Below are 12,747 nucleotides of genomic sequence, written 5' to 3' on the forward strand. Positions count from 1 at the left end.
AGGCCAAAGACCTTAATAGACACCTCTGCAAAGGTGATACTTAAGATTGTATTATACTGCATGCAAATTTAGAACAATGATATACCACTATACAGTTAGAAGAATGGCCAGAATCTAGATTTTGTTGAGGACAGGAAGCAGTGGGAACTCATTCATTGCTGGTAGAAATATAAAAATGGTGCAATCACTTTTGAAGACAGTTTGGCAATGTTCTAACAAAATCAAACACGTTCCTGCCATCTAGTCCAGCAACCATGCTCCCTGGTATTTACTCAAAGAAGTTGAAAACCTACATCCACACAAAAACCTGCACACATTATAGCAGCTTTATTTATAACCTGAAAGCAATCCTATAGTAGGTGAATTGATAAAACATTATATCTAAACTGGAATATTATTCAGCACTAAAAAGAAATGAGCTCTCAGGACTAGGGCTATAACTCAGTGGTAGAGTACCTGTCTGCCATGCACAAGGCCCTGAGTTCCAACCCCAGCACCACCAAAAAAGAAATGAGCTCTCAAGCCATGCAAACTTGCAAGAAACTTAAATGCATACTACAAGTGAAAGAAACAAAATGTGAAAAGGCTATTGTATGATTCCAACTATAAGATGTTCTAGAAAAACTATGAAGATAAGAAAAATTAGTGATTGCCAGGAGTTAAGGGAGAGAAAAGGATGAACAGCAGAGTACAGAGGATTTCAGTGAAAATATTGTAAAATATCCTAGTGGATACATGCTATTATAAATTCTAAGCCCACAGAATACCTGATGGTATTGAACCCTGAGACTGAACCCTGTGTTAGTCAGCTTTCTACTACTGTGACAAAATACCTGAGATAACCAACTTAAAAGAAGGAAATATTTATTTTGCCTTATGGTTTCAGTCTACAATCACTTGGCCCCATTGCTTCCAGGCCTGTGGCAAGGCAGTGTATCAAGACAGAACTGTGGCAAAGGAAAGCCGCTCACCTCAATGGCAGCTAAAAAGCAAAGAGAAAAGGAAGAAAGGGCTAAGGTCCCAATATACCCTTTAAGGCCACGCCCTTCATGACCTATTTCCTCCAACTAGGCACCACCCCTAAAATTTCTACCACCTCCCAATACATGAACTTCAACATATGAGCCTTTAGGGAACATTCCAGATTCAAGCCACAAAAAACCCTAATGTAAACTATGGACTTCAGGTGACAAGGATGCAGCAAGGTATTTCATCACCTCTACCAAATGTGTCACTCTAATGGGAGTTGTTGATAATCTGGGAAGCTGTGCATATGTGGGGAGCAGGAGATATATGGGAATTCTCTGTACCTTCCTCTCAATTTTGCTGTGAATCTACAACTGCACAACAAAGTGTTTAAAAATAAATAGATCACATCCCCAGAGGAATACTGTAAGAGTGAATTGAAGTTTTATAAAAATAAATCAAAAATAAAACAACTGAGCCCAAATACGTATCAAATTGATGGCTTACTGACACAAAAATTATTTAAAGGTACTTTGTTATAATTTTTGCAAAATACCTAAAGAAAAAAATACAAAGTAAGCTCAAGTTTTTCTAAGTAATCAGAGCATTAATAATACAGTTATTATCCTCAAACTACTTTAGATATAATGATTGATAAATAAGTAGAAGTCTTCGGGAATGAAGATGTTTGGCATAGGAAAGACACATGCCAAAAAAAAATAATAATAATAAGGCTGAGTGAAAACCTTATGTCCTAAATTTAATTTATAAGCAGCAGCATGAACTCACAATGTACTTGCCCTTTAAAAAGTGTGTACAGGACTGGTGAAGTGGCTCAAGCAGCTATGAGTGCCTGCCTTCCAAGTGTGAGGCCCTGAGTTCAAGCCCCAATGCATCCAAAAAAAAAAGTGTGTCCAAGCAGGGGGCACCGTGCCTCATGCCTATAAACTCCCTCACTACTGAGGAGGCTGAGATCAGGAGGATTAGCCACCCCAGACAAAAAGTTCATGAGCCCCATCTCTACAGAAAATGCTGGGAATAGTGGTGTACACCTGCCATTCAGCTACAATGGAAAAGTATAAATAGGATTGTGGACTGGCCCAGACAAAAAGCAAGAGCCTATCCCAAAAATAAGTTAAGTAAAATGGGCTGATTGTGTAGATCAAGTGGAAGAGCACCTGCCTAGCAAGCATAAAGTTCAGTATCCCCAGTACTGAGGGAAAAAAAGGCCTGTCCACTGAAAACTCTAAACATTTAAACATGACCATCCCAACAGAACTTAGACCATGATATGCTAAAAACATATGCTGGTAAAAGGATTTTATGAGAGCTAGAAACATGTAACTTGCCATAGAGCTAACCAAGATGTGTCTAAAGAACCTAGAAAGCAACTTGAAGCATTTCCTTCTAGCTAAGACTGAGGCAACTCAAGAGAAAGTATTAAATATAATCATTTCTAGTGGGTGAAGGATGTAAAAACTGTTTAAGCCCATCAGTTAAATATCATTAACTCATCACTGAGTCACCATTAATCATGAAATCTGAGTTCATTATGATATCAAAAAAGACTACTCATCTTCAGAAAATGCTAGGGAACCAACTCAGTCTAAAAGCTGACAAAGATAATATAGCACATACTCTAGAATTCTCAATTTCCTATAAGAACTATGCCTCAAGCTAGTCACAAAGTTTATAGGACAGCAATATGATATAAATAAATAAATAAAATAAGATTGAACAAAGCTTCACAGTCCAATGTGGTAGCCAGCAGACACTATGTGATTGTGAGCATCTGACATAAGGCTAGTGCAATTTAGAAACTTATTTTCTAATTTTAAAACGTTACTTAATTTAAGTTCAAGAACTGATCACTGATGCAATTCAGTTACTGGAAAGCTTTTAACTATGGTTTGGACTAACTTAAGTGTGTAAATCTAATTTTTCAACTATGAATTTTTTGGAAATCTAAATAGAGGTCAAGAATCGAGATGTGCTAACAAATGTAGAATTACTGGTATCAAAGACATAGTACTACAGAAAAAAGGTAAACTGTCTCATTAATAATTTTATGTTGCTGGACACCAGCAGCTTACAGATGTGAGCTATAATCCTAGCTATTTGGGAGGCTGAGATCAGGAGGACTGTGATTCAAGGTCAGTCCAGGCAAACAGTTCATGAGACCCCATCTCCAAAATAAGCAGAGCAAAATGGCTCAAGTGATAAGAGTACTGGCTTTGAAAGCACAAAGCTCTGAGTTCAAATCCCAGACCCACCAAAAAAATTTATTTTTATTACAGCATTTGGGAGGCTCAGGCAGGAGGACTACAAATTCCAAGCCAGCCTAGGCTACATAATGAGACCCTGAGTCAAAACATATTTTTGTTTTTTATATATGTTAGATGAACTGAAATGTACTATAATAAACTCCATCAGTTTCTTTTTAATTTTTAAGTGTGGCTACTAGAAAATTTAAAGGTACACATATGTCTCACATTTGTGGCTTGCATTACATTTCTATTGGACTACTCTGGACAGTAGGCCCAGAAAGAGTCCCACACAGATTACCTGATTTATAATAAAGGTGATACAGCAAGTATGGTGGGGAAAGGGTGCTCTTTGTCTTTTCAATAAATTTGACTGAGTGACCAGGAAAAAAAAAAAAGAAGAACTGAGCATATTTTGCAGTCTCCCAGTGCTGCACAGCTCAGCCTGCCACATGGAGAGGCCCTGTTAAATACCCCAGTCTTCTATTCAGACCCACAGAAGGACTATGCCCCATAAGTCAGAGCTATATCCCTCTTCTAGAAGAGCACCAAAATCTAACTGCCAAGCTACAGCTACAGCAACTCAAGGTAACCTACCCTTACAGCACCAGCCTGCTGGAATAAGGATAGGTAACAGACCACATTAACTGTTTTGGTTAAAAACCAGAGTGTCAGAGAAAATCTCACCCAAAACCTTACATTCGAGGAAAAGGAATTATCAGATGACTTTATTAGAAATAATGGACTTTAGATTACAATAAAAAGGTATCTTTGAAGAGAAAAAAATACTACCAAGATGGCCTTCAAAATACCGATGAAATAAAAAGGTTTTCAGAAAACTCAAAACAGAATTTCACTAATAAACTATAAAGAAACTCTTTAAGCCAAAGAAAAATTGTCAAATGATCAAAATACAAGAAGAACACTTAGATTAACACCAAATAAATATTGATGTTTGATGCTTTGAACAGTAATAACAGAGGATTACAGGGCTTTAAAACGTGTATAATTAAAACAGGTGGCAAGAAATACACGTTAGGAAGCAAACAGACTTAACAATATGCCGGTGACTCAATAAATCTAAAAATGGAAAGGCATAAACAACATAGCAAATAAAAGGATGGGAAAAGACTCACCACTAAAATACTCTAACCAAAAGAAAGTTGGGTTGACTAATATCAAACTACACATTATAAGGCAAAAAGTATTAATAAATACAAAGAGGAACATTTTTAACGAGTAGTGTTTCAGATTAACAGGAACTGTAATACTAAATTTGTATGTAACTAATAACAAGCTCACAAGCGTATCTCAAATTTGAAATTTTCCTACTTTATCACAGAATCCAGTTTATAGTCACTAGAAAACATAGCTACAGACAACTATTTTCTCTTTAAAATAAAATCATCAGAAGCACCATTTGTCCACATACAGCAATGTAAAGAAAAAAACACACTGGTACATGTTTTCATAAATATATTGTAATGTACAATTTCAGAGAATCTAAACTTTCTTAAATTTAATTTTCAGATCCTTCACAATTTGAGAATTGTGAATAATCAATAATGCCTCAAAATAATCTTGACTATAATCTTTCATGGTCTATTAACTGAAACTGATGTTATTAAAGAAGAAAACTCCATAGTGACATTAGAAAAATTCCCACCACCTGATTTCTTATCCTGTGTCAGGTGAATCTGGAATTAGAGTCCTGCAGCCCTTCTTATACAACCCACAACTGTGTATGGTGTCGCTCCACATCTGCCTTCTAGAATTTTTTTCTGAAAGCTACATTTTTATAAGTGATGAAACTGTGTCAAAAAGAATTTGTAATATAAAATCAAAGTCTTTGCCAAGTTTTTCTAAAGTCTTATGATCTAACCAACTCTACAGAAATTAGGGATGGGGACAAGTAATTCTAATTCATCAATCAGACTAACCTAAACAGTCTTTACACTGTCAAGTTAGTTCTAACCAATTTTAACAGCTTAAAGAGACCAATGTTTCCTCAATCAAAGGAAGAAATTATACTTCAAGGATTTTCTTGCTGTTCCATTCCCAAACTCAGGTAACCAAAGCTACCAGGCTTTGGTTTATACAAACTAAAACTTTGTATAAAATTATACAAACTTTATCCAGGATCACCTGGAATCAGAGTTTAGCTTCATGATCTCTTTTAATCTTAAATCTTTTCAACAAGGTCAGTGTAGAACTTAAAACCTCTATTGTCTACTTTTAAGAACTTTCAGAAGGGAAACTGTTTCAAATAGTTCACTGTCCAAATCTATTTCTTTTTAGGGTAACATTTCTCAACAAGAAGAAATGAAAGTTTTAAGATATAAACAATGTTAGAGTTGAATCCATATTAACATGTTCACAGACTCTAACTCATGTTTGTTCACTGGAAGACATTTCTTCAGGAAGTCAATTATGTCCACATTCTGTAATGACTCACACCAGACATACGTGTGTGTATGTATGTATGTATATACAAAGTATTTTATTCCCTGCAAAATGTAAAGATAGAATAGCAAATTCTTAAATTAAAATAACTTTTTTTGTTGAAAAAGTCCATACCTGTATTTTGCTTTTTCATGAACCCAGACATACTCAGGGTTTTTCAAACTCAAGCGAGCAAGGTCCTTTACAGATTTGGTTTGTGTGGCTGAGAAAAGTAAAGTCTGACGTTTCTTAGGAAGATTTTCAATAATAGCATTCATGGTATCAGCAAAGCCCATATCCAAGATTCTATCTGCTTCATCAAGAACTAAAAAAGGAAAATGCAAGTTGGACTATAATATTTCAAACATACACTAAGCTAAATGCAACGTATTACCCTGAAGTGGTTCTAAAGCAGAAAAAGATATGAAATGGGCTGGGAATGTAGATCAGAGTAAAGCAACTTGCCTAGCATGAGTGAGACCCTGGGTTCCAATCCCAGAACCACAAAAAAGTGAGAAAAAAACATTAGTGGAAAAAAACTGATGAAATCTGAATAAAGTCTAGAGTTTAGTTTACTCAGCAGAGCAATGTTAATTTAATTTTTGACAAAGGTATCATAATTATATAAGAGCTTAACCTGGCCCAAAAGACCAAAAATTGTATGTTCTCCCTCATATGTGGACATTAGATCAAGGGCAAACACAACAAGGGGATTGGACTTTGAGCACATGATAAAAGCGAGAGCACACAGGGAGGTGTGAGGATAAGTAGACATCTAAAAAATTAGCTAGCATTTGTTGCCCTTAATGCAGAGAAACTAAAGTAGATACCTTAAAAGCAACTGAGGCCAATAGGAAAAGGGGACCAGGAACTAGAGAGAAGGTTAGATCAAAAAGAATTAACCTAGAAGGTAACACACACGCACAGGAAATCAATGTGAGTCAACTCCCTGTATAGCTATCCTTATCTCAACTAGAAAAACCCTTGTTCCTTCCTATTATTGCTTATACTCTCTCTTCAACAAAATTAGAGATAAGGGCAAAATAGTTTCTGCTGGGTATTGAGGGGGTAAGGGGGAGAGGGAGGGGGCGGAATGGGTGATAAGGGAGGGGGTGGGGGCAGGGGGGAGAAATGACCCAAGCATTGTATGCACATATGAATAATAAAACAATAAAAAATAATAATAATAATTATATAAGAGCTTAAAACTAGGAGATACTGGATGAAAAGCATATTGGAACTCTCTCACTGCTGCTTGAGTCCAGAAAATAAAAGGTTGACTTAAATACACAATAGGTAACATCACTGTGCAAAAAAGAAAACATTCATTAAAAAAATGACAATCTGACCTTTCAAGTTACTAGAAGAGGATACTTAAAAGCAAAAAAATTTTTGTCAATATCTAATACTAAAATGCCTAATTTCATATGTAAAAGTACATTCTTCTCTTTCAATTTAAAAAAAAAGGAGGGGGGGCCTACTTTCTACTCTGAGCTAAGCCCAAGATAATAAAAAAAAAAAATACAAATGATTTCTCAGATTCAGATTGTTTTCCACTATTAAATCTTATAAGAGCTCTCTGCTTAGTGACCTCTTCTTCACTAGAAATCCTAAGACTCACCTAACATTTGAAGATTGGTGGCATGGAAACATATTGTTTCATCCATGTGCTGAAGAAGCCGACCTGGTGTGCAAACAAGTATATTTATGTTGTTGATCCTCTCAGCTTCATGTTTCAGATCCTGAAAACAGTTGTTCCTTTAATTACACATACATGTCTCAAAGAAGCCTGTGTCACAAAACTGTAAAAGCCATCTGAATGTAGCATTTCATACTAGCCATTCAGATACTCTTAGAAATAAAAACAACTTCTTCCCTTCCATTTCTGTAACTTGTCCACATTTCTGGGCTAAATAAAATTCTCAGTGAAGACCTACAATATTCTAGAGTCTTCATCACACCCAGCATTTTCAGGACAAGATAAACTATCAAATGAATGATCGAGACTTGATTTCCTATTAAGTCTGCTAGAACTAACTTAAAAACAATTACTGGAGTTCAAGTGGTAGCACAGCTGCTTTGCAACCATGAAGCCTTGAGTTCAAACCCCAGTCCCGCCAAAAAAAATAAAAAAACAATTAAATTACTCCCATTCTTTAAGTCAGGATCCAGGGGCACTGAACAGGATCTCCACACCGCTACCACATTTTGTGAACTGGAAAAAAGACCTGAGTGCTGTTTTAGAGATTCTCTCCTTGAGAAAAGAACAGTGGGATATTGTTAAATGTTAGAGCCAAGGGACAGGTACACGAGTATATGATGGTTTATGATGCCATTTTCTTCTTTTCTGTATATTTGCATAGAAATTCAAGAACTATTTATCCTCAAGTCTAGAGGAGACCCTAGCAAATCAAGCACTGCAGGTGAACTCTAAGGTAAAACAAAAGTTGAGGAGGTTTTGCCATGACCTAAAATTAACATTCCTCAAAATGGTCTACCTTCCTTTCTTCTCCTGCTGTCATAGCAATGTTCTGAATGATTTAGACCCTGAGGAAGACACTTATTAAAATGTACTAGGTCCACATAATGAATGTCCCTTCTTAAAGCACATTAACAAGTAGGCTTACTCCAACTGGCTTGCACATCTGACGCAGAGCCTCATCTATGCAAAGACCCTGAAGAATATGGGCTTTCCAGACAGCAAAACTAACAAGCAGACTCCAGATGCCAGCAACCACACCAAGGTGACACCACCCCATAAGCCCCCATCCAGGAGGCCAGTCCACCTCCTCCCTGTCAACTGCCATAGGAGTCCTACTTGGGTTCCTAAAGAAGGACAGACAAGGACAAAGGACAAACCTTCCCACCAATGATGAGACCAGCTGAAAATTCGTGATTCTTTCCTACTTTTCGGAGAACCTCAAAGGTCTGATATGCCAGTTCCCTTGTAGGTGATATTATCAGAACCCCCAGGCCATCAGTTGAGGTCCATTGCAGTCGGTATAAGGCTTCCAACACCTTGAAGACAAGAAGAAACTTGTGTCCAATCACTGCTTAGAAAAGTCAGCTTTTTGACCTGAGTCTCAACCCTGTCCCTCCAAATCAAAGCAGAAGACATACAACTCACAAGTTTTACTCAGTCTGAAAGAGACTGTTTCTTCCACCTACCAGAAGCATCCACTCCCAATTCAGAGGAAAGGGAAAAGAAGCCTCATGGTAACTCATCTGATGCCAGAGCCATGCAATCAGGAGACTGGCTATCAGAGAAAGGTATGTGTAACCCACTGGCAATTAAAATAAAGTTAAGAAAAATTATCACATTCTGAACAGGAACCACGTTACAATAAACTTTCATCTGGGTAGCTGCCCTAGTTATACAGTGACTGAGTTCCCTAGTTTTAGAAAGATACTGCTTTAAGGAAAAAAAAAAGAAAAGAAAAGAAAAAACATGCTAGGATTTAAGAGAAAATGGTTTTGTAGTACTTGAAACCAATTGTTTTGTAGGAATCATATTAGTAGATCAACCATGAAAATGAGGTATAAGTAAATTCCTAAGCAACTCTATTCTACTGTTATATAAAGAACAGTTATCAATGTTCAGAAAATTCTCAACAACACTCCATAAAGTAAACAAGTTAAAGCTTTGTCCTTAACACACCTGTTAAGCCACTGGAAGGCCTGTAAGTGTGAAAGCAGAGACTACTTTGCCCACAGTCCCACTGTACAGAACCATTCTGAACCACCACAGTGGAACACCTGATCCTTCAGGAATGCAATGGTTTGTCAAGACACATGCATTCATTCATTCAATTAAGTCAGTGAGTACCTGCCATGGGCAAGGCACTGTGCTAGGAGCTGGGGAATATGGAGAATATGGTGGGAAACAAGACAGCTATGGCTCCTGTCTGACAAAGCTTCATTCTAGCCAATGAAATTCAACATGAAAATAATTCTTTACATAATTATTTGCTTCCCTGTAGGCACAGAACATTATAAAACTGTATAAAAGAGGATCTGACCAAATACAAATATACTTACTGGAACAAGGAAAGCCAAAGTCTTGCCAGATCCAGTTTTAGCAGCTCCAAGTACATCTTTACCTTGCAAAGCCAATCCAATGGTCTGCTTCTGTATCTCAGTTAGCAAGCGATACTGGGCTTCTTGCAAACCTGGCAGCGTAGAGGGAAGAATGATACTTCAGAAAAAACTTACAGGTATTTCAAGCTAAACTGTGTGCTCCTTTGTCACAAATTGCTGGCTAGGGGGTCTTTTACTCTATCTGGATACAAACTACAGATAGGTAAGGGAAGCTCCCTTAGTGCTGACAGCCTTGTTCCAGAGGCTCACTGGCTGGGCTTCCAAACCCCAAGGCTTTAGGCTCTAAACCATTAGAACCAGAGGCTTATAGCTCTAAGCTTTCAAGGCTGGAAGCTTATTACTCTAGGTACCCAAGGCAGAGGCTTATTGCCCAGGGCTTAGAGTACCAACATGGATGAACCTAGAGGGAAACAGCCAAGCACAGAAAGACAAATACCACATGACCTCACTTACATAAGCAATCCAAAATGCCAAACTCACAGAAGCAAAGGATAGAATGGTGACTACCAGAAGTTGGGGGCTGTGAGGGGATTGGGGAGATGTTGCTCAAAAGATGTGAAATTTCCAGTGAGACAAGTAAGTTCAAGAGACCTACTGAAAAATCACAATGACTGTAACTATAATATAGTGTATGCTTAAAAATTGCTGATACCAGATCTTAAGTCTTGTTATGAAATAGGAAAAAATAAGTGAATAAGGTAAAACTTATGTTAATTAGCTTGATTTAGCCATTCCACAATGTAGACATATTTCAAATCATGTTATATACAGTAAATATATAGTTTTTATCCAAAAAAAGGCAGCAAGAAGGAGGCCATCTGCAAGGCAAGAATAGACAGACTGTTCCTTTATGAACCTGAGAGGGAAACAAGTCTACCAGCATCCTGATTTTGGACTTGTAGCCTCCTAACTGGGGAAAATTTTCTACTGCTTAAGCCACCCAGTCTAGTATTTTGTTATGGCAGCCCTAATGAACTAATACAATGTATGACATATTTTTGATTGCTCTCTTGCTTGTTTTAACTAACACAATTAGGTTTTGTTCTAATTACTCAAAAGCTCCTGAAATCTTTTTAACTAATATTCTTTAACCAATCAAGAATGAGAGTAACAATTGTTAAAACTCAGTGTTTTATAGGTATTCCTGACACTGAAATTGTTTGTCAAAATAACATTTTTCAGGTCAACCTCTCTCTAAGCCATCTCCTTTCTGGGGGGGAAAAAGTCATCAATAAATCCAATAACTTATCCTAAGATGACCATCTACCTACCTTTCAATGTCTTTTTAGACAAAGGGAAATCTGAAAATCTTGTAATTTCATTTACATTTATCTGGAAAAAAATAAAAGGAAGCAAGGTCAGATAAGACAAAATAATCTATTGGACAATTCATTAATTTCACAATAAGACCATGTTTTTCTCTACATTGTGCTGCCTAGATCACCCTTGCGCTACATCATTACATTCAACCATCACTTGTAAATAAGAGCCATCATTCTTCTAAAATGAAACATATTTCAAGGAGGTTGTTATCAATTTATATTTTATGTAAGTTTTAACCATCCCAACCACTCAAAAAAATTCAAAACATACATCTTTCATGTAAGTAAAAGAAAGTCATCACTACCTTGATTGTAGGAGGAAAATTTACTTCAATCATCCTTCAAGGGCTTTCAGTTTAAGAAGGCCATGATGAGGATACTTCTATTTACACCCATGAAAGATTGAAAGAAACTAGAGAAATATATGTTGAGAGCACACACATTTCAAAGCTTTACTCATACAAAAGTGGCATATGAAACCTAACCTGATTACTGTTTCATTTGGAGTATAGTGAAGGAGGAGCATTATTTCAAAATAATTGGATGTGTTTAGATCATGTTTTGAAGTCACAATAACATATTATCCTTTAACTTTATGTTATTCAAATGTTCATTACTGCCATTCTCCATTAGCATAAATCCAATTTCCTGAACTTCATTTTAGATACTCAGAATCGTTTCATTACAGATGTTGAATTCAGGAATTACTGCTCAGATATGGGAATATGCTGCCAAATTATTCATAACTCACAAAAGGGGAAAGCTGCATTTGTAAGGTTCGTTTATTTAAATTACACTCTAGGTAATAAAGGGATTTACAATCTACACAATCATTTTTCCCACAATTCTTAACACAGCGCAGGCATGATTACTCTCCATCCTTAAATAAAGGAAAGAACAAATATTAAAACACTGTCTTAATCCATACAAGTTATTCCAAGTTTCATCGGAGAGAAAGCAGACTCAGCATTAAAGAATCATTTATTCTGGAGAACATGATTCTGAGTGAGGTCAGCCTGGCCCAAAAGACCAAAAATCGTATGTTCTCCCTCATATGTGGACATTAGATCAAGGGCAAACACAACAAGTGGATTGGACTTTGATCACATGATAAATCGAGAGCACACAAGGGAGGTATGAGGATAGGTAAGACACCTCAAAAACTAGATAACATTTGTTGCCCTCAACACAGAGAAACTAAAGCAGATACTTTAGAGCAACTGGGGCCAACAGGAGAAGGGGACGAGGAACTAGAGAAAGGTTAGTTCAAGAAGAATTAATTTAGAAGGTAACACACATGTACAGGAAACCAATGCGTGTCAACTTCCTGTATAGCTATCCTTATCTCAACTAGTAAAAACCCTTGGTCCTTCCTATTATTGATTATACTCTCTCTTCAACAAAATTAGAGATAAGGGCAGAATAGTTTCTGCCTGGTAGCGAGGGGTAAGGGGAAGTAAGGCGGGGGTAAGGGAAGGGGTGGGGGAAAGGGGGGAGAAATGACCCAAACATTGCATGGACATATGAATAAAATAAAAATTCCCAGCGAGGAACCTCAGTTGACAATATTCCAAGCAGGACATTAAGATGACACCCTCCTTTGCACAGTGGTGCCATCAGCTACCCAGTCATTTTCACAAGGAATGGAATGCCTG

The 12,747-nt window shown here is 37.0% G+C and overlaps 1 protein-coding gene across 3 annotated transcripts in view; it reads right to left on the minus strand.

Annotated features, from left to right (window-relative positions):
* Positions 1 to 12,747, minus strand: part of Ddx10 (DEAD-box helicase 10) — a 341,323-nt gene that overhangs the window by 322,228 nt on the left and 6,348 nt on the right. For 2 of the 3 annotated variants that reach the window (XM_074066768.1, XM_074066767.1), the window contains exons 2-6: positions 11,042 to 11,102; positions 9,711 to 9,841; positions 8,532 to 8,690; positions 7,294 to 7,414; positions 5,808 to 5,997 (exon numbers count right to left, since the gene is read on the minus strand). In XM_074066768.1, coding sequence (XP_073922869.1) covers positions 5,808 to 5,997; positions 7,294 to 7,414; positions 8,532 to 8,690; positions 9,711 to 9,841; positions 11,042 to 11,102 — 662 coding nt within the window. The remainder of the gene's footprint in view (positions 1 to 5,807; positions 5,998 to 7,293; positions 7,415 to 8,531; positions 8,691 to 9,710; positions 9,842 to 11,041; positions 11,103 to 12,747) is intronic. The other variant, XM_074066769.1, reaches the window with a different exon arrangement.

The sequence above is a fragment of the Castor canadensis genome, chromosome 2 (genome assembly GCF_047511655.1).
Source record: "Castor canadensis chromosome 2, mCasCan1.hap1v2, whole genome shotgun sequence".
NCBI classification, from domain to species: Eukaryota; Metazoa; Chordata; class Mammalia; order Rodentia; family Castoridae; genus Castor; species Castor canadensis.